At 50.0% G+C, this 25,494-nt stretch overlaps 10 protein-coding genes across 10 annotated transcripts; 6 read left to right on the forward strand and 4 right to left on the reverse strand.

Annotated features, from left to right (window-relative positions):
- Positions 1–150: 150 nt before the first annotated feature.
- On the forward strand, positions 151–1,180 carry EURHEDRAFT_378297 (nuclear transcription factor Y subunit beta; the record flags this gene model as incomplete). The annotated part of the gene is made up of 4 exons (XM_040779059.1): positions 151–295; positions 597–707; positions 766–893; positions 971–1,180. The coding sequence occupies 4 exons, from the start codon at positions 151–153 to the stop codon at positions 1,178–1,180; spliced, it is 594 nt and encodes a 197-aa protein (XP_040638103.1).
- An 893-nt stretch (positions 1,181–2,073) lies between these two features.
- EURHEDRAFT_457629 (putative transcription factor) lies at positions 2,074–4,365 on the forward strand (the record flags this gene model as incomplete). The annotated part of the gene is made up of 2 exons (XM_040784448.1): positions 2,074–2,137; positions 2,213–4,365. 2 exons carry the CDS (start codon positions 2,074–2,076, stop codon positions 4,363–4,365), a joined length of 2,217 nt encoding a protein of 738 aa, XP_040638104.1.
- On the reverse strand, positions 4,347–5,936 carry EURHEDRAFT_413221 (TatD family hydrolase). Its single transcript, XM_040782117.1, has one exon. The coding sequence runs from the start codon at positions 5,874–5,876 to the stop codon at positions 4,662–4,664; it is 1,215 nt and encodes a 404-aa protein (XP_040638105.1). The 5' UTR covers positions 5,877–5,936; the 3' UTR covers positions 4,347–4,661.
- A 48-nt stretch (positions 5,937–5,984) lies between these two features.
- Positions 5,985–8,341, reverse strand: EURHEDRAFT_413222 (putative alpha/beta hydrolase). The gene is made up of 2 exons (XM_040782118.1): positions 7,864–8,341; positions 5,985–7,780 (listed from the first exon to the last, which is right to left on the reverse strand). The coding sequence occupies exons 1-2, from the start codon at positions 8,005–8,007 to the stop codon at positions 6,227–6,229; spliced, it is 1,698 nt and encodes a 565-aa protein (XP_040638106.1). The 5' UTR covers positions 8,008–8,341; the 3' UTR covers positions 5,985–6,226.
- EURHEDRAFT_413223 (Spo7-like protein) lies at positions 8,340–10,168 on the forward strand. The gene has a single exon (XM_040782119.1). The coding sequence runs from the start codon at positions 8,647–8,649 to the stop codon at positions 9,871–9,873; it is 1,227 nt and encodes a 408-aa protein (XP_040638107.1). The 5' UTR covers positions 8,340–8,646; the 3' UTR covers positions 9,874–10,168.
- Positions 10,169–11,044: 876 nt separating this feature from the next.
- Positions 11,045–14,546, reverse strand: EURHEDRAFT_413224 (MCM DNA helicase complex subunit MCM3). Its single transcript, XM_040782120.1, has 8 exons — positions 14,356–14,546; positions 14,277–14,295; positions 14,167–14,218; positions 14,061–14,107; positions 13,887–13,992; positions 13,553–13,816; positions 11,446–13,493; positions 11,045–11,373 (listed from the first exon to the last, which is right to left on the reverse strand). The coding sequence occupies exons 1-8, from the start codon at positions 14,429–14,431 to the stop codon at positions 11,337–11,339; spliced, it is 2,649 nt and encodes an 882-aa protein (XP_040638108.1). The 5' UTR covers positions 14,432–14,546; the 3' UTR covers positions 11,045–11,336.
- Positions 14,547–14,751: 205 nt separating this feature from the next.
- On the reverse strand, positions 14,752–19,085 carry EURHEDRAFT_480437 (putative translation regulator (Cya5)). Its single transcript, XM_040785486.1, has 2 exons — positions 18,932–19,085; positions 14,752–18,858 (listed from the first exon to the last, which is right to left on the reverse strand). Exon 2 carries the CDS (start codon positions 18,785–18,787, stop codon positions 14,927–14,929), a length of 3,861 nt encoding a protein of 1,286 aa, XP_040638109.1. The 5' UTR covers positions 18,788–18,858; positions 18,932–19,085; the 3' UTR covers positions 14,752–14,926.
- Positions 19,086–19,236: 151 nt separating this feature from the next.
- Positions 19,237–21,181, forward strand: EURHEDRAFT_457569 (signal recognition particle subunit SRP68; the record flags this gene model as incomplete). The annotated part of the gene is made up of 3 exons (XM_040784438.1): positions 19,237–19,427; positions 19,502–20,644; positions 20,692–21,181. 3 exons carry the CDS (start codon positions 19,237–19,239, stop codon positions 21,179–21,181), a joined length of 1,824 nt encoding a protein of 607 aa, XP_040638110.1.
- Positions 21,182–21,894: 713 nt separating this feature from the next.
- erg5 (C-22 sterol desaturase erg5) lies at positions 21,895–24,019 on the forward strand. The gene is made up of 4 exons (XM_040787679.1): positions 21,895–22,271; positions 22,359–22,509; positions 22,579–23,818; positions 23,871–24,019. Exons 1-4 carry the CDS (start codon positions 22,112–22,114, stop codon positions 23,904–23,906), a joined length of 1,587 nt encoding a protein of 528 aa, XP_040638111.1. The 5' UTR covers positions 21,895–22,111; the 3' UTR covers positions 23,907–24,019.
- Positions 24,020–24,671: 652 nt separating this feature from the next.
- On the forward strand, positions 24,672–25,394 carry EURHEDRAFT_378306 (rhodanese-like domain-containing protein; the record flags this gene model as incomplete). Its single annotated transcript, XM_040779060.1, has 2 exons — positions 24,672–24,950; positions 25,008–25,394. 2 exons carry the CDS (start codon positions 24,672–24,674, stop codon positions 25,392–25,394), a joined length of 666 nt encoding a protein of 221 aa, XP_040638112.1.
- Positions 25,395–25,494: the final 100 nt, after the last annotated feature.

Below are 25,494 nucleotides of genomic sequence, written 5' to 3' on the forward strand. Positions count from 1 at the left end.
CCCCCTGACGCAAAACATCCTAGTGCTTTGGAATTACAGGCTATTCTTTCGCGCACGCGCATCTCTGACGTGGACTGCCAACAGAGCAATCAAACTCTCCTAATCCGTCCGAGTTTTCCGAGAGCTTTATATTCAAACAGCTAAAAAGTCATGTCGTCGACCTCTCCCTCAAAGGAACCGGAGGTGGACCCGGAAGCGCAGTCAAATGAAGAGGAAATGGATAAGGATCCAGATCAAGTGCATGGTCAAGAGTTCGAGGTGAAGGAGCAGGACCGATGGCTCCCGATTGCAAATGGTTAGTTGCATTTTCCTTGCAGCCTTTCCTGTCTTCCTGATTTGCGCGTACCTTACGTTCGACTGCTGGGCGACGGCCGTTTGCGCGCCCCTCTTTTTAATTTCCCTCTCTCCATACAGACGTCTGAAAGGAAATGCATTTTAAGCGCGTGCGCTTCTATTCGTTCTGGCGATATATTTCTTTCATTCGCGCGTCGAGCCCGTTGAAATGATTCTGTCAACATCTATCACTGTCATTCTTTCGCGCAACAACAGCACACATTCTCTTGCTTGCGCTTGAACATGCTGACATTTATTTCAAGTTGCGCGCATTATGAAAACGGCTCTGCCTGAAAATGCAAAAATCGCAAAAGAGGCCAAGGAATGCATGCAAGAATGCGTGAGTGAATTTATCTCGTTTATCACCAGTGAAGGTCAGTGCAGATCTCTTCGTTTGGCTTCATGTGACCAAGTTACTGACGTGCTTGTTAGCCTCCGAAAAATGCCAGCAGGAGAAGCGCAAGACCGTCAACGGCGAGGATATTCTGTTCGCTATGACGTCGCTCGGGTTCGAGAACTATGCTGAGGCTCTCAAAATCTATCTTTCCAAGTATCGCGAGGTAAGACCCTTGAATACCATGTTTACCTTACTACAGATTTTGTGAAAACTTGATTCTAACGGATTTGCTCTTTCTAGACTCAGTCCGCAAGAGGAGAGAACCAGGGCCGGCCACCGAGCAGTTACAGTGCGGCCGGACGTCCTGGTACCGCCGCCTCGGGAGGCTTCCCCGATGCTGCCAACAATGCCAGCATTCTGAACCCAGCCCTCGATCCATCTGAGCAGGATACTGCTGCCTATGGATACCCACCCATGCCTCACAACGGAGCCGGTGGAGAGTCTTACTAGTTCAAGCAACGAGACCATCTGCGGGACATGGACGTCAGCCAGCAGCTCTCCTGGGGCTAACTGGCTGTATCGTATGGCAACGCACGCCTCAGCTATCTGCAAATTACCCCTGCGGATAGATTAGGCATGTGCGGGGGTCATCAACTAGTCACCGGTGTTACTTGCTACGCCGTGTTCTGACGGCATGATACGACGGGTTTCTAAGGGTTAGCGACGGATACGACACGGGCTGCATATTACCTTTTCTTTTACGCTTCAGACGACAGCTCGGGTCAATTTCTTTTTTACGCAATGGTTTGAAAGAGACAAAATAATCGACCTCGGGGTACTTTGGGTGCGGAGTCGGTGTTTTCTTTTTTCTGTAATTACGTCCAGGGCTTTCGAATGGGTTCTTGTTGTGGGAAATATTTCAGTGACAGATAGAGGCACATACGAGGACTTCATTGTCCAACTGAGCTTCTCTATGTCTTTTTACTCTTTTGATATCCTCTCTTTGGCTTATTTTCTAGAGCTGTTATCGGGTCTACAGCAGCACATCTTCTGATTGGCTGTGGTGCTATCGATATGTTATCAACGATTTTCAGTGAATTCCACCATTATTTATCTTGCATCCTAACAATATTCTATCTTCATCTTACATTAACGCGGTATACGGAACGTTGCATTGATCCCGGACGCTTCTCCGCAAGTGCACGTGAGTCAACCCCAGATGTCCAGCACTGATCGCCGATATCTACCCTCGATTTCCGCTTCCTCTTCTTTCCTCTTCGTATTACACAGCTTGCTTTCGCTATGCTTCAATATACCCCGTAAGCCACGGCTGATATACTATTTTCTGCCTTGCATGATGAAGCATCCTGTATCCACGCTTGCAACAATTCCATGCTTTTGCGATGATACCTACAGCGCACAACGGTCACTCGCCCACCGGTGACGGCGTGACCAAGCGCAAGTCGAGTATGAAGTTGTGGTCCTTGACAGAAGTCCCGAGGACAGTATTTTAACTAATGTATCTCTCTATTTCTACTCTAGCCTCCGCAGCTTGCGTCCACTGCCATCGTCGCAAAGTCCGATGCGACGCCCGCGTAGTCGGGCTACCTTGCACCAACTGCCGTTCCGCTGGAAAGACCGATTGCCGCATCCATGAAAAAAAGAAACGTTTAGCCGTTCGTTCAATTCTCGATCCCGTTCCGATTCGCTGTCGTCCGCCGTCTGTGTCTGAACCGGAACCTGTCGCTGCGAAATCTCTCTCTCCGAACTCCGCCGGTCAACAGCAGACCACCCTTATAACAACACCCACGTCAGGTAACATGTTGAATAACAATCATGGAAGTCCCCCGATATCTGCGCCCCAGGCGTATCAGCAGCAACCGACACCGGGTTCCGCGGGTGATCCAGATGCACATACAGACTTGGAGAAACGGCTGGTGAATCTCATTGATGATGGTGATAGTGGGAGGAGGGAAATTCAGAGAGGTGTGCGGGCAATCTATGTTGGCCATGAATTGTCGAACATGTCCTTCTTGATTCGTCAGCAACGCGATAAAGATGACGATGTGTATCATTTTGCTGGAAATGAGATCCCGCGACGGCAGCTGAAGATCGGCCATGACCAGCTTATCATGGACGCTTTGACTTTACCGGAGCAGGCTCTAGCGGATGAGTTAGTTCAGGCATATTTTACATATGTCAACCCGGGGTATCCCATCATCGATGAAGACCTGTTTATGGCCCAGTATCGCAATCGAGATCCGGCAGATCCTCCTCCAGTTTTGCTCTTGCAAGCAATTTTACTCGTGGGCTCCCATGTCAGTCGACCTAAAGCTGAGCGAGATGCTCTTAAAGAAATCTTCTTCCGCCGCACAAAATGGCTGTTCGATAGTCGAATTGAGCGTAACCGTGATATTATGGTTCAAGCTGCACTCCTGATGACATGGCATACGGAGAGTGCTGACGACGATGTGGCTTCGAATGCGCATTACTGGGTTGGCGTCGCTGCCAGGATTGCAACCGGCCTTGGTATGCATCGCAATCCTGTCTCGAGTAGGTTCGTTCCTCGAGACAGGCACATGTGGAGAAGACTATGGTACATATTGGTGCAGTTTGATGTTATGGTCTCGTTGTCATATGGTCGACCGCAAGCCATAAATTTGGAGGATTCTGATGTGTCACCATTGGCTCCTGCTGATTTTGAAGGATGTGGATCTCACGTGCAAATCGAATATGTGATCCATTTCTCGGAATTGTGTATCATGATATCGCATATCGTACGCGAGCGATTCGGATTGCGCGTCAGCCCTGAGCGACGCAAAGCGGCTCTACAGGAAGCCGACGAAGCTTTAGCGAACTGGTCACTGAAACTGCCGGATAACCTACGTCTTCGTGCATCGGATATGGATCCATGGTCTGCCATGCTCCACCTAACATACAACAACTTCTTGATTCTTCTCCATCGACCTCATCCAAGAGCATCTGCATATTCAGACGACTATGGGCCTCATGACGCAGAGATTTGCAGTGCAGCTGCAGGAGTCATTGCTTCTATTTTCGAAGAGCTGCGTCTTAATAGTCGCTTGAAGCTACTATGGTACTCAGGAGTCCACACCCTCTTCACAGCCATGATTCAAGTACGCGTCGAGCTCCGATTCTCCAACCCCGTTCTCGCAATTAATGCACTACGTCGTTTTGACTCTGCATCGCATTCTCTACGTGAGCTCTCCCAGTATTGGGCTCATGCAGCTACTATCCTCCGATTATTCGAAGACTCCAGGCGCCTCCAGGAGGACTTGCGAGCAGCCACCACCGAAAGGCCTCGCCAATTCAGTGGATCTCAGGAACGAAATCGGAACACCAACCCCAACCCTCTTTCCACTCCCGCTCCTGAACAATCTCCGTCTAACATCCCTCCTACACCCGATATATCCCAACTACGCAGTACATTAAACCAACCACAGCAATTCAACAACTGGATCTCACCATCAACGACCTTACCGCCTGTTGATTCAATCGATCATCCACGAGAATTACTGGACTGGCGGCAGTTGTTCTCATTCACTGATCTTGATCAACCTGTCCCTATGGCTTTTGAGGGTCTTCCGGAGTTGGAGGATGAATGGAGGCAGATTTATTGGCAGGAGATGCCTATGGCCGATCTACTTCAGGATGGGGGATGGATGCATGGTTGACTTTGTTTACTCTTGCTTTTGATTACTTTTAATGATAATAACGCATTAGGTCTTGGTCGTATGGACTTTTCTGTTACCATACCACATGCACCGTTTACATTTATAGCATTTCGACGGCAGATGAGGCTTTGCAGAACTGGTTTTATGAATGTTATGTCTTTGTTAATTTCGAGGTAAAGCTTTGGCTTTAGATACATCCAATGGTAACTCAATTAGCGGCTGATGCCATGCTAAAAGTACATCTAATATGCAATGCCCTCATAAATACAAGCTCTGAGAATAAAATGCAACAAATCCTACCCATAAGCAAACCTCCCCCAATTCTCCCCCAATCTCTTTACCCCCTCCTCCAAGCCCCACCCTCGAATCTCACAAACCCTCCTCACAACATCCTCCAATAGCCCATCCATCACTGGCCCTGCCGTATGCAAATCACTCTCTACAAGGACCCTATCATCAGGCAACGCCTTAACAACATCAATCGCCTTCTGCGCCCCCGGCGCAGAGAAATTAATCACATTTGAGAAAGAGAAATAGACGTCTGATGGATTAGCTGGGTGCAAGAATTGCTTGACTGCTTCCACGGGGCCGGAGTAGGAGTGCATGCAAATGCGCGGTGGGAAGGGAAACGTTGGCTTCCTTTCCTCTTCTGAATTAGATGCCTTCCTCGTAGCATCTTCCTCATCACTCTGTTCATGCGCCCCAGCAACACTCTCCCTCCTCCTCCTTTCCTTCCTACTCGGAACCCTTCTCTCATATCCCTTCCATAGTTCCTTAAACGCATCAAACACAGCCCCATGTGCCTGCACACTATGCACAGACACCGCCCTTCCCATCTCCCCCGCCAACCGCAACTGAGCTCTCAGCACGACCCTCTGATGTTCCAAATGTACCCGGTGTGGAGACAGTTTTCTTCCCTCCCGTGACCCAGGTGTCACAGTTGTATCGCGGGTTTCAAGGTCCTGGGTTGTCCAGGGATTTGGGAGGCGGAAGGCGCGGTCGAGGCCAATTTCGCCGACTAGGGCGGTTGGGTGGGTTGTTAGGCGGGTGCGGGTTTGAGTTATGAGGTTGGAGAGGGGTTTGGGGGGTGGTAATGATGCAATGAAATGGTTGCCAATGTCATCGTTTTTGGGAGACGGGGTGAGGACTTTTTGGTAGTGTGCTTTTTTGAGATCTTCGCCGGTCTCGGTTGTTGACGGTGATGGTGTGTTTGAGTCGTCGAGGATTTGATATGAGAACCATGGATGCCAGCCGAAGCATGGGAGGATGCGACCCTCATTTCCCCCATTTTTGCACTTTTCCTCTTTTGGGAACTTTGTTGCGATATCGAATACAAGATCCTGGTCTTCCCCGCGCGTAGACATAACCGTGAGCGTCCTCGTTTTCATCTGCGGAATCTCGGCGATCGAGGCCATGGTATCTGTTGGGTGGCAGTGGACATCGTAGACACCCAGGTCCCAGGGGAAGGGGCCATCATGTGTTTCTTTCCCGGGGTTATCATCTTGGGACATGGTCGTTTCCTGTTGGGAATAGGATCCGTTTTGTATATGCGTTGAACACCGGTGGTGTTGTTGATGTTGGCTGTGACGTAATTCTATATTTTCTGCCTGAGGCATTATAGCGAATGGTAAGAATCTTGGGGTAGATCTCTAGATTGCAACGACTGTGAAGATAGTGAAAGAGATAGCAGTATTCAATGGCAGCACTGTAGAGCGCATCTCAGAAAGCCGGGGTTTTGTGTAGAAGCATATTTATTGTCACCTTTATTATGTATGCATCCTGTACACGTATAGAAACAAACCAAAGCCAAACAAAAACTACAAACCGAACTCATTACCATAACACATATGTATCATACAATCTATACTGACGGTCTCCTACCTCTCTCCCTCCGATTAACATCCTCCATCTCCTCTAGGATCGTCTTGTTAAACTCTTCATGCCCGTCGAGGTAGATATGGTGTCCGGATCTCTTGATAACAACCACCTTGGCTGAACCGTTATCTTCCCTGCGCTCTTCTGGAGTGGCATCTTGCAGAATCCGTCGTCTCTCCTCTTCGATCTTGTGCTTAGCGGCGAGGCCGCCTGCGGCATCCATCCAGTCGTGGTCTCCATACATGAAGACGACTGGAATACCGTTCTCGCGTTTGACGAGCGTAGACTGGTTATCGGCGCGACCCGTCGATGCGTCATTAGGTTGGCTCACAGCTGGCTGAGGGGATGGGGCCTGCGAGGCATCAGTTACTTCGGCCGGCTCCCAGTTCGGAGAGGATGAAGAAGGCTGTATCATCTGTCGTCCAACGTCCTGGATGCGTCTGATCAGAGGACTGCGAGCGAATGCTCCCGGGGCAAGAATGTATGCCAGTGCATACTCCCCACTGCCTCGAAGACTGAAGATGGAGTAAGAATAGTCGTGTAACGACTTAGCCTCCTCAGCGGGGAGATGCGAAAAGCGTCGCGAAGTCCATCCGGAAACAATTCGCGGTCCAAAAGGACCTGCCCAGCGCACGAGCGTGAAAGGTGAGATGTTCTGATCCCAGAGGTAGGCAAACCACTTGGGAAGCGTTCGACGAGGTGGACCGCTTGGCACCGTGGTGGCAGCTCCTGTAGTATTCGCAGGACCCTTTAGAAGGACGTTATTGTCACCCTTCTGTAGTTCCCCCGGAAGAGGAGGAGTGACGGCCGCGGTTGTGGTGCGCTGCTGATCCTGGGTGACTTCACTAGGCAGAGTCGACTCCGATGGCTCGGGCATTTCAGCGGTCACGGCATGGGGATCTTCAGGAATACCCACGGGCGAAGCAAGAATGAGTTTGTTCAGACGACCGGGATATTTGAGCGCATAGGCTACGGCCATGTATCCTCCAAGACTGTGACCAAGAAGGGTAAAGCGCTCGATCTTGCGCTTGATGCGCCACTCCTCCAGGGCATCCACAAACCAGTCCTCAGCCTCCTTGATCGCATCTTCCCGCTTTTTGGCATTGATACGAAACGAGGGGCGGGTGCTGCGACCCATACCCAGCATATCTAGTGCATGCAGTTGCCATCCTTTGAGTCGACTCAACGGTTCGAAGTTCTTGTAGAAAAATCCCAGACCAGCACCATATCCATGTAGCATAACCAAATGTTGATCAGCCTGTTCCCCAAGTCGTTCTACCGAGAATTCGTTGAGCGCGCGGTCCTTGCCACTCAACTCGACCATGCTGGACTTCCATCGGCGGGGTCCGTACGGATCACCGAGGGAACTGGCGGCCACTTCGCTCTGCTGACTGGTATCTGTATGTTGCAAACTGTCGACCGTTCCATCCGTTGCATCTGTCGTTTTACCCGTCTGTTGATGCGTCGGGGGTGTACGTTGCAAATATGGTAGATGGGAGAGCACCTTGTGCTCTGCGACAGCAGCCGGGATACTAGCCCACTGAGACAGCCCAATAAGTTTCAGTGACTGCCTGATTTCACAATAAAGTATTACAGACACATCACGAAAAAACAAGCACGTACCCATTGACTGAAGCCTTCTCTGTATCCTAAGGGAAACCAGCCCGAACCTGCTGCCAGGCCACCGCGAGCAGCATATGGAGTGCTGTCGCGACGGCCATGGTCATGAGCGTGACTTTCTGATGAATCCAACCTTTCCGACGCCATGGAGGATATCTGTCGCAACGAAGAACCCGGCTCGAGCGATGCGAAGGACGCGGAATGACGAAGAAGCGAATCGGTCTGCCGGGCGACCTGTAAAGTAAGCAAAGGAAGTCGCAGTGAGAACACTTTGTCGCACAGAAAGAAAGAACAGAGTGACAGAGATAGCAAGAGAATCTCCTGTCACTCGATGCGATCAAAAAGACGAGTTCATACAAAGTGGTGAAGAGGAAAGAGAGTGGAAGATGACAGGAATCGGAAAGCTGGCGGCGCGAAGAAAACCGTTGATCCGACGTCACATTCAGAACAACAATACAGAACAGGAATAATTCAATTACATATATTAGCAGTATGAAAACAAATATATACGTAACATAGAAATAGAAATAGAAGTAGATAAATACCCCGCAAAACACATGACAACAGTACTTTGTCGTTCTTAACAGCTTCATCTTTTATCTGTTTCGGCTTCTCCTTTCCTCTTCTCACTTCTCCAAGGCTCTTTTCCTTCTTTCTGTCTCTTCTCGTCCATGCCATGAACTAGCATTTGGCCGTGAAGGCCGTGCTTCTGTCTGTTTCCGCCTCTGAATCGATATTCCGTTCATTATAACCAATTATCCCGGCTGCTGCTGCCGCTGCTGTACAATGGCCACTTCCGCCAACCTCGACCAGCTGGTCAAGGGATCTACTCCCTCTTCTAATCACACTCTCTCGGCTCCTGCTCCTTCATCCTCATCTTCCGAACTATCCGACTCGTCATCCTTCACTCCTCAATCGTCGTTCACCGCATCGCCCGATCTCACCTCATCATCGCCATCCCCGGCATCCCCGCCGGATCCGCTGTCGACCCTGCCTTCCTCCCCTCCTCAGATTTATCTGAACCTTCTTATCCTCGAAAGCTCTCTACGGGCTCAATATCTTGCATTACGCGAACGGCGCCGTCAAAATACCTTTTTCCTACTTTTGTTGGCTGCCTGGATCACCTACTTTGCTTATGCACTGTTCCTCCGGCCGCGAGAGGATGGCCGCGGCGTGGGCGGTTCCGTATACTGGGTGGTTGAGATGGGTGAGAAGGTCGCCTTGCTAGGTGGTATCGTTACAGCGCTACTGGTCTGGGGTACTGGTCAATGGGAGCGTGGAATCCGCTGGCCGCGGCGCTGGCTCGCCGTCGCCAATCGCGGCCTGCGTACCATGAACACCAAGATTGTGGTCATTCGCGGGCCCTGGTGGCAGGAGCTGCTTGGCTATCTGTCCTTCCTCTTCCCGTTTTCGATTCCGTTCTTCCCATCGCCAATCGGGAACTTCCGCTACGTTGACCGAAATCTATCCGAGAAGCGCGGGGGTCGGCCGCATTACCCGCAGTACTATAGCAGCGTGGACGATGAATCGGGGCTGGTGGAGGAAGACCTCAGCCCGGGAGGTGACTATATCAGGTTGCTCCTTTTGCCCAAGTCTTTCTCTCCGGAATTCCGCGAGAACTGGGATGACTACCGCGCCGAATTCTGGGATAAAGAAAACGAACGACGTGCGCAGCTGCGGCAGAAGCTGCACGAGCGGGAACGTCAACAGGCACAGCAGAATAAGAGTAGATTTTGGTGGATGAGTTTTGCATGGAAGTCTTCATCCCCTGCGTCGCCGTCGCAGCAGCGTCGCCGTCCTGCAGCAACGGGAACATCCCAGCATCATCGCCACCACCATAGCTCGAGCTCGAATTTCAAATCTGCCTCCCGTCGCGGTGCACGCTCGGAATCCCATTCACGCACGCCCTCTCGCAGCACTACTCCCGTGGACGCGGACGAACGTCCACCCTCGCGTTCGGGCACCACCGGCCGTCCACGACGAGAAGCACAACCCCGTCCTCCACACCGATAGGTACGGAGCGTCGAAAGAGAAGCAATTCTAAGACTCTTCCTTCGCATGGGTTGTCACCTTTAACTCAGGCCCAAATCAGGGAGGGAGTACCTCAGGAGGTTCAAGAAGTGGAGAATGCAGGATAACACTTCCTTGCATGTGTATATGTACGGCTGTTTTGCCGTGCAGCCATGTTTATACTACTAATATGCTTTTTTCTTTCTTTGTATGTCTTATGTGCATGTCTAGGATCACTGAACAGCCTGGGGTATATAGGCAGTTTCACTGTGACACGTTTAATTTGAGATAATGGAACTAATTATTACATAAGTCCTTCCAGCTTGTATAGACTTTTGGAAGCGTATGCACTGTGTATCAACTTGAGCATTGAGGCTAGGGTTTCTGTCAAGCCCTGGTCCAGTTCGTTATAAGGAAGACCCTTGGCTTCAGAGAATCTTAGCAATGCGATTGGCCCATTCAAGCTAGGCATGGGATACCGTTAGTGACAAAGTATGATTGCCGTTGTTCTCACTTGTCTACCTACGATTGCCAGCAGGTGCCTTCGCTATATTTGAAACGAGACGAGTGGTTTTACGCTTGTTTCATTTGCCAAGCTGAGACTGTTTCAACAAAGGGGATTATCCAGAAACCTTCTCCAGAATGGGAAATATGATCCTCGCAAGCGCGGAACACCACGGTTGCAGCTCTTGATTGAGCGTGTGTTCAATTATATTGCAGACATTGAAAGCCTTGCACACACCGAACTTTCACAAAAAAAAAAAAAAAAAAAAAAAAAAAAAAACAGGAACGTCCTCAAAGACTTTGGCCTCGGATAGGCCACACAACGGTTCAGGAGATTTATATTCTGATTGCACCGGAATAATGCGAGGCTTTGTCGCGTGCGTAACTAATCAGAATTCATATTCAACCTCTGCTATATGATTGTCATATAATCAGGCGCAGCAAACCAGTTGCATGTGTTGTTTGCTTATGCTCCAATCACTCAACAAGAACCTCGGTATTGCCATAGGGTTAGAGGCAGCCATACTATACTGGCCTACGATCCAGGAGATCGAATCGAATTCCCCAAGGATCCATAACGTTGACATTACTAGAGCTTATAGCATGCATAAATCAACCAGAACGAAGACTCCTTCCAAAGAAAGTTCCGCCATAGACAGCTACCATCTGGATCCGTGTTTGCTATGACGCCCGCTCCCCCGCCAAATAATTTGGCAAGCCTTTCATGATTAAAAAGCGTCGTCAATGCAGTTGTGACCCCAGAAGGTGGTCGATCTAGTGTACCGCCAGGATCCGAAGTAAAATGGTAACAAAAGGTTCGAAGTGGATTATTTTCTTAATTTGATGGAAATGAACGACCTTTAACGCCCACACATGATATCAATCGTTTGACATATATTCGTTGATGCAAAACAAACCCCCAAAATTTAAAATCAACAAAAGGATATTATTCTATAATCAAATCAAATCCGGTAAACAGTCTCATCATCCTCAAGGTACCTGCCGATTCAAGATATGTCAGCAATTATCACAATTATCATAAAAAAAAAAGGGGGGGGGGGAAACACTCACATCAACTGATTCATCTCATTCATAGCCTTCAGCGCTTGAACCGCCTCAGGTCTCTGGAACACAGCACTTTCACCAAGCGCCGGCGCGTTACGCACAGAAGTGTTCACAGCGCCAATAAGCTCCTCGACATCTGCCGTATCGCCATCAGCAAACAACCGCGATCCCATCAATGAACCAAGGGTCTGGCGGAAAATTGCCAGACGAGATGGTTGAATAGGTTGTGATGCTGCTGCTGCACTCTGGGACTGTGATGTGTCTGACATGAGTTGCGACGCGGGCTGAGATGATGCCATGGACATCTGGGATTGGGATTGAGTTTGTGTCTGGCCTGTCTGGCTGGAGCGCATTCGTTGGCCGCGGGGGCTAGCTTCGTATAAACCATCGCTATCCTCTGATATATCTTCGCCTTTCGCGTCTGCGTTATCATTTGTGCTGGAGCGAGTTGCTTGTGTGCGTGTTCGCAGTGTTCCACCACGTCGGGTGCTGCGAGGAGTAGTGGTAGCTGGGGTTTCGTCATCGTCGTCAGAGTCCTCATCACTAGAGTCGGAGCCATCGTCAAAGGTCGTGACCTTTCTTCTCTTCTGGCGCTTATCATCAACGACTTCCTTGAACATGGCGAAACGCAGAATGGACTCAGCATTTTTGGCATCTTTCTCATCGACACGGCTGGACAGTCGTGCTTTGGCATGCGCTGTAGACAGACGAATCAAGGTTTCCAGAGTACGTGCGGTGATAGGCGCAGTTCTGCGTTGGCTGCCCGAGAGTTCATCGTTACGCAAAGCAGAGTATGTGGCAACAATGTGGTCCGCGGCTCCCTTGGTCAAGACAGGCTTTATTCTGGACTTGGCATACTGGATATACTTTTTGACGAAGGGAATGCTCAGGATTTCGAGATTCTTCTTGCCTCTGTCTCTGTTCATGTTCGCAATGCCAGCGTGAAGCATAACGTTGAATTTCTCATAGACGTCAGTGGGCTGGTTTGAGTCTTGGGCCTCTTCGAGACCAACACCTAGACTCTGGTTGAGCTGCTCCCGAACAGGCATGCCCTCCTCGACCCCGGGCTGACGGTAGCGGTGCATACGCAAGACGTGCTCTGAGACCATGCGGTCCTTAGAATCTTCAATGTCATCGGTGATAACGAAGAGCAAATCGAAACGAGACAGGAGAGAGTCGGGCAGAGCGATGTTCTTGTGCGGATCCTTATGAGGATCATATTGTCCATAAATAGGGTTGGCGGCGGCCAAAACGCTGCACCGGGCGTTCAAACTCGTATGGATACCGGCCTTGGCGATGGTAACCGTTTGTTGTTCCATAACTTCGTGGATTGCCACACGGTCAACGTCGCTCATCTTATCGAATTCATCAATGCAGACAACACCACGATCACCAAGGACCATTGCACCAGCCTCCAGCCTACGCTCTCCGGTCTCCTTGTCGGATGTAACAGCAGCAGTCAAACCAACACCAGAAGATCCTCGACCAGTCGTGGCAATCGCGAGAGGTGCGGTATTCAACACGAAGCGAAGAAGTTGCGATTTCGCCGTCGATGGATCACCAACCATCAGGATGTTAATGTCACCACGCAAGTGAGTACCGTTGTCCAAGTTCTTTTCCATACCACCAAGCAACATCAGCAGCAATGCCTTCTTGACGTAGTCGTGTCCATAGATACTCGGTGCGAGGGAGTGCGAAAGGAGCTCGAAAACGTTCTTCTTCTTGGAGATCTTGTTGATATTCCGAATGTCAGTGTCGGTGATAGTCGCCTGCGCAATTCCACCGCCGGATTTCGAGGACAATTGGATGATGTTGTTCGCCATGACGAGGGTGCGGAAAGTTGACGACCCGTTCCCGGCATTTCGATTACCCAGCGTACGATAGGTTCCCACCAACTGAATTCTATCACCGGGTTTAGCACGGTCGACCAAGTCGTCGTCAAGGATCACATCGACACTGCGCGGAAGCTGGCCTGCTGGTGCTCTCTCGGGCATTTCTTGGATAGAGATCGTTTGGTGGTCCATGTATGTCGAATAACCGTACTCTGTAATAAGCTGGTGAAAAAGTCCCATTAGCTATCGCCAACCTGCCTTATCTTGTAACCTGAGCATACCGGGTTCTTTTCATCATCTTCTTGCGGGTAGACGTTCAAACTCGTCGCCCCACTAGCACTCATAGTCTGGTCCCTATACCTCCTAGACAAGAACCGATCCTTCTTTTCGCTATAATGCACACTCTGTATAATCTTTGGACGAACTAACGAGCATTTGGTAACAATGCCCTCGAGCGAGATCATCCGGTTCAAGTGAATCGACCCCAACGTTCTAGGATTGCAGGAGAATTCGCCGAAAGCGCCGACATATGCGCAATAATAGTTCTGAAAAAAAAAAAAGAAAGAAACTATTAGTTTTTAATGTGTTGGTTCACTGGGCCTGAGTATATCGTACCACATCGTCTCCCGTTTCTTTCGACGGCCGGTTCGGCAATGTCTTGATAACATCCTTCAGGGCTTTGTCGAATGCTATCGAGTATTCGAAGGGCGAGGTGAGAAGCCTAAGAATCGGCAACAGTTGTTAGCACTAGCCGTTGAAAAAGAGAAGGAAAAATTTGTGGCCACCTACCCATCTGCAAGTTCGCGGTTATGCGCTCTGATTTCGTCAATGCTAACCTGTAGAGGAAAGCCAATTAGCTGGCCATAGACTTCCTATTAAAGATAGGGCGTCATACTAATAGACGACGTAACCCTCGGTTAAGCATCAACACAACATCCGCTCGATAACTGTCGGTTTGTTAGAAAGGGCGCCGGAGTCGGACTTTCCAATAGTATGTTCACGAACCTGCGTGCTCTAGCATCGGCTGTCGCAATTCCTAGTTAGCAAAATCCACCAAATGGACAAACAAGAGACAATAACATACTTGGATCAAGGAACTCGACGGCTGCTCGGACTCGATCCTGAGCGGCCTCATCACGGAGCTGCACCCCGTCATCCATGGTAAAAGTGGTTGTAAATACTGCGGAGGGATAGGCGACAGGTTGCCAAGGGGTCCGGAAATTGTGAAAGTATTAGTTTATGTTCGAGTCGTTGAGGTTGTGATAGCAATTATGCTGCCCCGTGGAGTGGGATGGCGGAGGATCTTTCTTTTGGTGCCGGCAACGCGCGTTCCCCAATCGGGCATAATTAGAACGCGTCGTTTGGTGTAGTACGCGTCGTGCGCGACTTCCGTTCATGACTAAGATGTCAATTAATAGTACACGTGATCTACGATGAATGTCTGTAAAATGATAATTTTGAAGAAATAAGATCCAACAGACTCGAGAGATAATTGAATAGAGAATATCTACTATACATTCCCAACCGCGCTATAATGCTTCTATGCTCTTCATACTTCGTGACAATGCGCACTATACAAAATGTGGACATATATCATACATGCCAAAATAACTACCTATACATTTGAAAGAAGATTCAGAGAAAATATACAGGACCTAAGACCGTTCATCAAGCTCCTCTTCGGTATGCTCGAAGCCTTGCCCTTCATCGGTTGCTTCAACATCTTCCGGATCTTCTGCAGTATCGGGTTCTGATACCTCGTCTGTTGGCTCGTCCAGCTCTTTGGACTCCGGCTCCTCCTTCACAAAGGGTAGTCTGAAAACATACAAGCTATCAGGCTTTCTGAGATACCGTGACTCATTATCGGGATCAACAAGGCCGCTCATTGCTTCATAGCTTGTTTCAGTCTCGATGTCGTGCTCGTCTTCTGGGTCGAAAGTCTTAGGAGGGGAGTCCTCAGGTTCGTCCTTTTCTGAGACGGAACCCTTCGCTTTCGATTTGATGTCAGCGACGAGTAGATCTAATCCGCCAGCAATACTGGTTCTAGCGGCTGCTTCGTTGGAGAGAACGAGAGCAGAGGCTCTAGGACGACCTCCAACGCCAAGGACACCACCGGTCCATACCCAAGGTTCCCATTGAAGGGGAGTTTTCCTTTTATCGCGTTGCTGTTGGCGAGAGCGGAGCAATACGCCCTGGAACTTTTCGCGGAGATAAGGCATGCTACCCAATGCCTCAAGAGTGTTGGGGGCCCCATTATATAAAGATTGCAGTTCCGCACCTCCTTCGACGACACTTCTCTCTCGGAAATCAAGCAAGGCAGAGGCGAGGTAGACCATGGAAATATAGGTGGGATGCATGAAATCCGGCTGGATTTGGCTCCAATATCTCCGCCCTTCTTTGAAGAGGTGATCGCGGCGCCTTCCATGTTTACGATCCTCGAGCTCTGCAATTGCTTTGGGAACCCCTGAAGGTTTGATGCTGAGTCCTCGGCGAATAAATTTCCATCCCGGGAAATTAGGCATGAATTTCTCCTCAAAAACAGCAAATGCCTGAACTTGATGTGATGGGTTGTCAGACGTTGCGAGCAGCTGGACGTAACTCGACCAATTATGAGTGGACAGACTGAATCCTGCACGCTCAACTTCAGCCACAACCTGCGGAATCCTTTCGAGCTCATTGCGATACGCCAACGAACGCAAGTACAGAGAGAGAGGTTTTGATAGCATGAACATATAAGACGGGAGAATTCTATGTTTCTGTGAGATGAGCTCCTCTGACAAATCGGAAGCATCGGAATCCACGAGCAAATCATGGCCGCCTTGGGAATACTGGGGTAGAGAAGGACGGGGAGGGTAGAGGCTATCCGCCGGTGGCAAATTGGCAGAAAGCCATTCATCAACGTTGAGAGGAGTGGCCAACTTGATCGCACGAGGAAACGCTAGTCGCCAGCAATCCTCGACTTCTTTATATTCATCAGCCCGTAAGTGCGCGAGCATCAGGGTATTAAGCAAGCGAAGAGGCGCGATTTCTTCCACATTGCCTGAAGCGCGTAGAGTTTTCTGCCGACTGATGAACTGGTCGAATAATTCCCGTACTTTCCGAGAGGCTCCCTTAGTTCCATATGCATTCATGACGTATTCATAAAACATGCTGGGGAAGGCTTCCATGGCGGATTGTCTTCCAGTGGCTGGCATCGGCTCCTTTGTAGCCAGTTTCGTAGTGTCGAAATCCGCGATGGTCTCAGCAAGGAACTTTTCAGCGTTTGCAAGGCGTACACTGGCACTCTCTTCAGGCTTTCCACCAGACCTGACGGATTGCAAGTCTCTCTGCAACTGGTTCTTAAGGAAGAGGAGGCTTGAGCTGGAGCCAGGTCGCTGGAAACGTTCCTTGATTTCACGGAAAACAATGTGTACCATGTCACGATTTCGCTCTCGAACGTAACCATACAGAATAATGGTGTAATGAAACTCGGTTGCGTGCACACGCTTGTTTCGGTGAAGGGATCGGAAAATTCGACGAGCAGAATTGGTCTTGCCAATGAGCGCCAAGCTGAGCATCAAAGCGGCATATGTCATGCCATCAGGTAAAAGCCCTGCCTCGTCCATTCGTGAACGGATTCGAGAGACAGCTTCTAGGTCGAGTCTGAATGCGTAGTGCCAAAGTAGCATGTTCCACATCCGTACCCGTGAGCCCTGCACGTTTAAGCCGAGACAAGTCTCGGCCACGCTTTCGGCAACATCAAACTTACCATTGCGGCAGTACGCCTCTACGATTGGATCAATCATAGGAGCCGTAATCTGCATCTGGCATTCTTTTGCCATAGCTAGCAGACGGCGAACATTGTCGATATCACCTCTGTTAGCACAGATACCCATCAAGATACCGAATGTATGGGAGTTCAGTTCCACCCTGCTTTTAAGCATTTCATCGAAGGTTTGGAAAGCCCCACTAACGTCGCCCGCATTTGCGTGGGCAGTGAGCAGATTGTTCCAGCACACTGTATTCAATTCAAGGCCATATTCCTCTGGAATCCGGTTGAATTCCCGGCGAGTCTCTCGAACATTTCCAATCCTTGCCTGAACGTAAAGAAGCGGAGTTAGCAGCCTGCGGCTGCGCGGCGGACCATGGTCGGATACGAGCTTGTCGAAGATTCCGCGGACTTTTGCGACATCACCGGCCCTTGAAAATGCAACGAGAGCATTCTTATACACATCGGGGGTCGGTTTTCCATGAAAATGTGAGAACTCCTCCATAAAATACGTTATACCGTTGGTGATGTCAAACGACACAAGAGTTCTCATCATGGCACGAATGATTTTCGCTGGAGGCACCTCGTCTGGCAACTGCCAGCGGAACGTACGATAAATGACAATGGACCGGATGAATGTCGTCCGAAGCTCCGAAGACTGGGAAGTCTGGATCAATTTGAAGAAATGTTTCGCGGTGACAATGCCGAGTCCTTTGTATCTGCGTAGAAGGAGAAGGATATTTCTGGAGGACGTGTTTTCGATGGCTTTCAATGACGAGAAAGCATGATCAATAAGAATGCTCACAAGTTCGCGAACAGGGCAGACATCATCTTGGGCTTTGAGGAAGTCCGCTAGGCCAACTGCATTTTTGAGGAATAACGATAAATCCACCTGGGAAACGACAGAACGCAACCATTCACTGTCGGGAAATTGCTCGTCTTCAAAATATTTTGGCCGTAAATTCCACATATCTTGGGCAATATCCCATTGCGCATTGTTAACCAAGGTTGCGATAGTAAAGGCCAAGCACGGCTTCCCCACCCTGTTCAATATGGCTCCCTCGCATAATTCTTTTAAATTCTGAAATGTTCCAGCAGTCACATATGATTCCGCTAGGCGCAGGTAATCGTGCGCAGAGCGATGTTCGGCAGGGATTTCGTCAAATATCTGTTTCATCCGGTTACGGTCGAGCGGCCGTTCTGAACGACTAAGGTAATCGAGGAGAGCCGATTTCAAATCGAGAGGCCGGCCGGCAACTGCATATAGTGTCCAAGCTTCTTCATAGTCTCCCAACCTCCGCTGGCTGAACAACACTCCAAGACTGTCCCTTGCGCGTCCCCGTTCATCATCTTCACCCGGCTTTTCATGTTCCTCTAACACTCCCTGCCCCGCCTGGGCACTATGATAACGACTAGCACTTTTCGAAACGTAAGTTCTGGATAAACCGGGTACCGTTTTCCTCCTCCGTCGCGAGCCAACTCTCTTCGAGGCGTGAAATAAACATGAGGCTGGAAAGGTCTTGGTTTGTGGTGGGTACAGGAAATCGAGAAACGGCGTTCGTGTATTTGAAGTGGCGCTCAGGCTATGCGAGCCCCGCAGGTCGGAAATCTGCACGAAGGCCAAAAGCCAGGAAGGAAAATCTGTACTTGCTCCACTATTGTGTCCGAGAAGAGGATACAGTGACCTTGAATGTCGAATGACGCCATTGGAATCCCGGAAGAAACGCCGTCCTGCGTTCTCGAGGCATCCGGCAGCCCGTTCAAGCATCACCCTCGACTGTTATACCCTAAAGTCACCCAAAATATATCACACCGCGTAACATATCGTCTATCGACGGCCTGAAGTCAATGGATTAAGTCAGATTATATTCTGTTGCTGGAGCTTTCGTAATCTCAGGAAGAAGCGACGCACTGGGAAAAAATATGAGCGGGAGCTCTAATCGCAAATCAAGCTTCACGGATTCACAACAGCCAATTTTAAAGCACCAAAGCTCTTACAAATAAACAATCAGAAGAGCAAGGAAAGCGGTAAACATCAATAATCGTATAGACTGATGGCCAAAGACGGGATTTGGGAAAGCCTGGCAGGAAAAAGACTAAGGTTTCCCGCAGCGGCGGCCGGGCATTTGTTTGGCCGAGACCGGGGACTTCCGCACTTTATGCCCCCTCCGTCAGACACCGTGTCCCAAGCAGCTCTTAATCAACATCCAAGCCAGCATGGAGATTACAGACTTTGTTTTCAATCAAAGGGAGGAGTCCCTCGTGGTCGGTGATTACAATGCCTACCGGGCACACGCCACGCGCAAACTACACAAGCTGCGCAAGAAACTCGGGCAAACTACACCCAAAGGCCGTAAATATACAGCCAAGCCTCCAGTGAGCGCAGAGGATATTGGGAACAATGTGACGTATGTCCTTGCGTTTCTCCTTCCATGTGTGTGCAACATATAAATCGAAATCGTGCTGACTGTATGTATCAAAGCTACGTACACCTCTTACTACTCAGCTCGGAGCGGGCCTGGGCACAGGCAATGCAGATGAAATCTACACACTCCGCGGATCCTTCTGCAAAAGGAATCGTCGGCGCAGCTAAACGTCACATTATCTCGCGGCTGAACAAGGCCACCGGCTACGCGGAGCAGCTCGTCAGCCTACTACAAGACCAGTCTACGTCTGGTGCAACCGATACCGATATTGTTGAAGCGCGCGCTTACTACGCCTCTCTCTGCGGAGCTCTGAATTTGGAGAAGAGGAAATGGGAGCAATGCCTTCAGCACTACGCAGTTGCTAGAATCGTGTATACGACACTTGGTCAAATAGCCAAGAAGGAGGCTTTCCGAGACCTTCTCTCCGGCACCGTGGATCCTAGCATTAGATATGCGGCATATCAGATGAAACTTCCGCGCTCGAAGCCTCTTCCGTCATTGGCTATCAACTATTTCCCATCGAATGCCGAGGTTCGATCCGAAGTGGAGAAAGTCGATCCCAATTGTCTGAAGGAGGATGCGGCAGGAACCCGACGGACTGCTGATGGAGAGGTGCAACAGCTCCCAGAGACTATTGAATGGAGGTCACGAACTGTGTCGTTGGAGGATGCGTCGATTTCTCAGGCCCTTGCTGCTGCTGCGGCAGCCGAAGCCCATCTTACTGCATGGTTGGCAGAACCTGCGGGCAAATCCGCTTCATCTAAAGACAAGGCTGCTGCTTATGATAACGTGATCATCGCCAGTCAGGATGCGGTGGATGCCACGAAGACTGCCATCGATGATCTTACCAGTGAGGGAGTTGACCCTGGTGATAAGAGGATGCAATCGCTGCAAATCACTCGCACCGCAGTCAACTATGCCCTTGTGGGATGGCGCGTTGGTCGCAACCGGGTGCTGTGTAGGGAGCAGGATGATTCCTCGTTTGATGCCAACGCGACAAATGCCTCTCGAGGCGACAAGGCTGGTAGCCGACGCGAGGAAGGCCATGGGAAGAAGTTGACACAGCTGCGTGAGAGGGTCGTCCTCTACGATTCTACGCTGCAAAGTTTGGATTTTGTGTTTGAGCTTCCGGGTGTCGTTGCTGACAATGCTCTTGTTTCGGAATTGGATGCCAAACGGGCTTACTTCCGGGCTTTGAGGTATGTTATTATTTTTCTCCCATGAGAAAGACTAACCATTTAAATAGGTGTCTTGCAATTGGTCGATCTCATGGCTTCCTCGGGAAGTCGAGAGAAGCCCTGGCACTCTTTTCTCAAGCTCTGAAGCTTGCTTCGACTGCTACGTCTACTCAAACACCGGATGTTGAGGGACCACCCCGACTAGATGTTTCCCGTGCCCAAGCGCAGACGCTCGCAACCACGCTGCGGGACCTTGTCGCACAGTACCGGGGTCTAGTCACTTTGGAACGGATGTCAGCAGAAGAAGTGTCCAAGTTAACTAGCGAGCGGCCTGTGATTGAACGCCTGCATGAATACTCTGGAGATGGGTTAGATCTCAGCCACCTGGTTCCTGCCCTCCCTCAACTGCACCCCGTGCCGGTGAAGCCACTGTTCCTGGATGTTGCATGGAACTACATTGACTACCCGCGTGAGGGCCAGGGACCGGCTCGGACCATTGAAGAGGCACCGGAGGAGAGAAAGAGTAGTCGGCGTGGTTGGTTTGGCTTTGGGCGGTGAAGTCGCATTCATGATTCATGTATTTTACTATACTGATGAATCAGCAAGTGACAGACACGTGCCGACTACGACCCTAATCTGTTAGCCTTAACAAAACTAGAGTGGGGCAAGCTGGCCAATCGGGAAGAACACAACCGAATCAGCTGCTTTTTGGAGCTCAGATAGCAAAACGTCAGCTTGGCCCCAAATCAGATGATGGTTTACCCACTCAATTTGGGCCATTGACACTATCAGTTATTATTAAACGGGGCTACTTGAATGTAGAACGCTTCATAACCCTATTTACATCAAATAATGCACGAATAATGCCGAGTTGTGAGGGGTTCATGCTATGCGCCCAGGTGTTCTTTTCGTATTTTTTTTCCCTTTTCTTTTCTTTTTTTTGCCAAGACACACCGCTGGCCGCCATTCCGTCCGTTTAATTTCGCGGCTCCACCGCAGGAACACGGCCGGATGTTCTTCGTCCCGGTCCCTGAGAGCGTAAATACTGTATTTGTTGTACCCTTTTCGGTACACGGTTTAGGAGGCGCACACCAGGCTGATTTTTTTTTTGCACCTAAATATCTTTCTTATAGTAATGTTATTGGCGTCGTGGGATTATTAATCAGACGGTACCTGCATGGCTGACTGTATCCGTGGTCCTCCGCCCACTGCAACGATGAATGTTACAGTACTGTATTGGTATTACCTGCTATACACTTCATTCCCCAATAGGATCCCCCAGAGAATCTTCTTTCTTTCTTCTCCCTTTTCCGACTCTTCCTCCATTCATTCACTCACTTCACTCGCTCTCCTCATTCCTTTGCTTTCTCCTCTCCTCCTTCCCTCTTTTCCCTTCTCCTCATCCTCCTTTTCTCTCCTCTTTTTTCATTTTTTCCTTTTTGCTTCATCTTTCTCGGGAGTTGCGTGTTGTTTTGTGGTCTGCACATTATGGCCACCGTCAATGGGAGCTTTGTCTCCCCTATCGCTGATGCCACCATCTTCCCCAAGGTCTTTGAACCTTCGGGCTTGGTCGCTTCTGTGTTCCAGGGCGTCTCCGTCTGGAAGGCTTTGTTGACAATGTTGGTTGGAGCTGTTGTTTATGATCAACGTAAGCTTCTATTTTTCTTTTTTATCTTTTGTCGCGTTGTTAAAAGTTGACCATAATCGATCATATCTAACAACTTAATTTACCCAGTGCGATACTTCTACCTCAAGGGCTCCATTGTCGGCCCTGCTTTCAAAATCCCATTCATGGGCCCGTTTCTTCAATCGGTCAATCCCAAGTTTCACGAGTACAAGGCGAAATGGGATAGCGGTGAGCTGAGCTGTGTTTCCGTCTTCCACAAGTAAGGCACCCTACTGGTTTGCGCCAACAAATTGCTAGTCTGTAGCAGCTGACTAACCTATCACCATAGGTTCGTTGTTATCGCGTCCACTCGCGACACGTCTCGGAAGATCTTCAATTCGCCCGCTTTTGCCAAACCCTGTGTCGTCGATGCGGCCCACAAGCTTCTCGGAAAGACCAACTGGGTGTTTTTGGACGGTAAAGACCATGTTGAATACCGCAAGGGTCTTAATGGCTTGTTCACGCGCGCCGCGCTCAGCTGCTACCTCCCGCGCATGGAGGAGGTCTACAACGAGTACTACCAGCGGTTCCTCGAGAAGTCCAAGGAGGTCAACTTTGAACCCACCGCTTGGATGTCTGAATTCCGTGAGCTTATGTGTGCCGTCTCGTGTCGCACCTTTGTCGGCCACTACATGACTGCTGAGGCTATTCAGAAGATCGCTGATGACTACTACCTGATCACGGCTGCGCTAGAATTGGTCAACTTCCCCTTCGTTCTTCCGTACACCAAGATCTGGTATGGAAAGAAGGCTGCAGACATGGTGCTCGAGGAGTTCTGCAAGTGTGCTGCCAAGAGTAAAGCGCGCATGGCTGCCGGCGGTGAAGTCTCCTGCATCATGGACGCCTGGATCAAGGCGCAGCAAGATTCCGCTAAGTACCGTGCGAAGGTTGCTGCAGGCGAGCCCGCTGAGAAGCCTCCGCAAATCCTACGTGACTTCAGCGACTACGAGATCGCCCAGACCATCTTCACTTTCCTGTTCGCCTCTCAGGATGCCACTTCGGCGGCCTCCACCTGGTTGTTCCAGCTTATGGCCGACCGTCCCGACGTTCTGGACAAGGTTCGCGAGGAGAACCTGCGCATTCGCAACGGTGACCGCACGGTGCCTCTCTCGATGGACTTGTTGGACAACATGCCCTACACCCGTGCCGTCGTCAAGGAGACTCTCCGCTACCGTCCACCCGTTATCATGGTCCCTTATTTGGCCAAGCGCGACTTTCCCGTCACGGACAAGATCACTGTGTCCAAAGGTTGCATGGTTATCCCCTCGATCTGGCCCGCTCTCCACGACGAAGAGGCATACCCCAACGCAGACTCTTTCGATCCAGACCGGTGGGTGACCGGCACTGCTGAGAAGCAGACTAAAAACTGGTTAGTTTTCGGCACTGGCGCCCACTACTGCTTGGGTCAGAACTACGCCACCTCCAACTTGATGGCTATGATTGGCAAGGCCAGTATGGAGATGGACTGGGAGCACACCCCCACTCCTCTGTCCGAAGAAATCAAGGTGTTTGCCACCATCTTCCCTCAGGTATGTTTCCTTCATGTTTCTCTACATTGGTCCAATGGCTAATGGTCACCAGGATGACTGTCTCCTTGCTTTCCGTCCTCGTCCCTAAACAATTTCTATTCTCTATTTCTCGAATAACAGCTTGGTGGGGTTCGTTTCGCATCAAGCGTTGCATATCACATTGGAACCAAGATACCCGAAATGCGACGCTTGAGTTTGAGACTTCCCTCGCCATTGTTCTTTCCCTATGCTGGAGATGAAACGACCAATGACACCTTTTTCCCTTCTCGTGATATAGTACTATTGCCCCATTTGGGGTTTTCTTTGGGATTTGATGATGCGACCTGACATAGCGATGGTTTTATTCTTTATTCATTTTTCTTCTTTTCCAGCTACTGTTAACTGGGGATCAGGACTTCCGAAACTGTATGATTTTGCAACGACCCATGTGGGATCGTCCATCTCGACTGATTATTGTCAGTGGAGCGTTTTCTCGTTTTCACTTCTATTCCCCGTTTCTCGAAGGTGGCGTTGCATTCTAGATCCCGCGACTTAGATTTAATAATAATTGCAGGCCTTGCATGTTTTTGCCACGCCAAAAAAGCGTTATTGTGTTGTAATATGTCTTCCTGTATCTATATTTTTACATATGCTATTGACTTTGACCAATGTGTTTGCACATGCCATATCTGTATTTTGACAATCATTTATCACATCCGGCAGGCGGTACATCGCGGCAGCCTGACATCACTTCCATCTTAACCGAATACACTCCCGCCCCCAAAAGCGTGTACCAACCTCATCCGTCTTCCAAACAAGCATTACGTTCGAGAACGATTAATTAGTTATTCAATCGAAGCAATTCCCCACCACAATGTCCGCACCAACCCTCCGACGATCCTTTACCACCTTCAATGCCCGCCTCGGCAAGCAGACTTCCTCGGCTCAGATCTGTCGCCGCAGCGGCAGCGCATTGCAGAATGGAACCACGGTTTTGGCGCTGAGAGCGGCTCGTGCTGGACAGAGAGGTCTCTGGACATCATCGAGGACTAGTGTAGTTGCGCCCCTGTGCACCAGTTTCACCCCCCAGGATTTCGTCCGCTGGAATAGCGGCAAGAGCGGGCAGGGGTGGAAACAATGGAAATTCGAAGACGTATGTTCATCTACCTTTCCCAGTAGCCCCTAAATATCAATCTAACGCTTCAAGCAGATCAACGCCTCCCTCCCTGCCGACACTCCCAACTCCCCCTCCCAGAACCCCCAAAAGAACCTAATCCTCGTCGACGTCCGTGAACCCGCCGAACTAAAAGGTGGCATCCTCCCCTCCGCCGTCGCTGTTCCGCTAGCCTCTCAACCAGATGCGCTCTTCTTATCCCCAGACGAATTCGAAACGCGCTTTGGATACCCGAAGCCTGGTGTGGGTGAGGAGGGGGATATTGTGTTTTATTGTAAGGCGGGGGTTAGGGCGCGGGCGGCAGCACAATTGGCTGTGCAGGCGGGGTATGATGTCGAGAGGGTAGGGGTTTATGATGGGAGTTGGTTGGATTGGGTTAAGAGAGGTGGGAAGGTTGAGGAGTGGGAGGGGGAGGACTATTGACTTCGTCTGAAGGGTTCGAGTTGAGGGGATGGATGGGGATGTTGGATGATGGAGTATTGTAAATATGCGTTTTATACATATCAAAATGAAAATGCTGAGT

This window comes from Aspergillus ruber, assembly GCF_000600275.1.
Source record: "Aspergillus ruber CBS 135680 unplaced genomic scaffold scaffold00016, whole genome shotgun sequence".
NCBI classification, from domain to species: domain Eukaryota; kingdom Fungi; phylum Ascomycota; class Eurotiomycetes; order Eurotiales; family Aspergillaceae; genus Aspergillus; species Aspergillus ruber.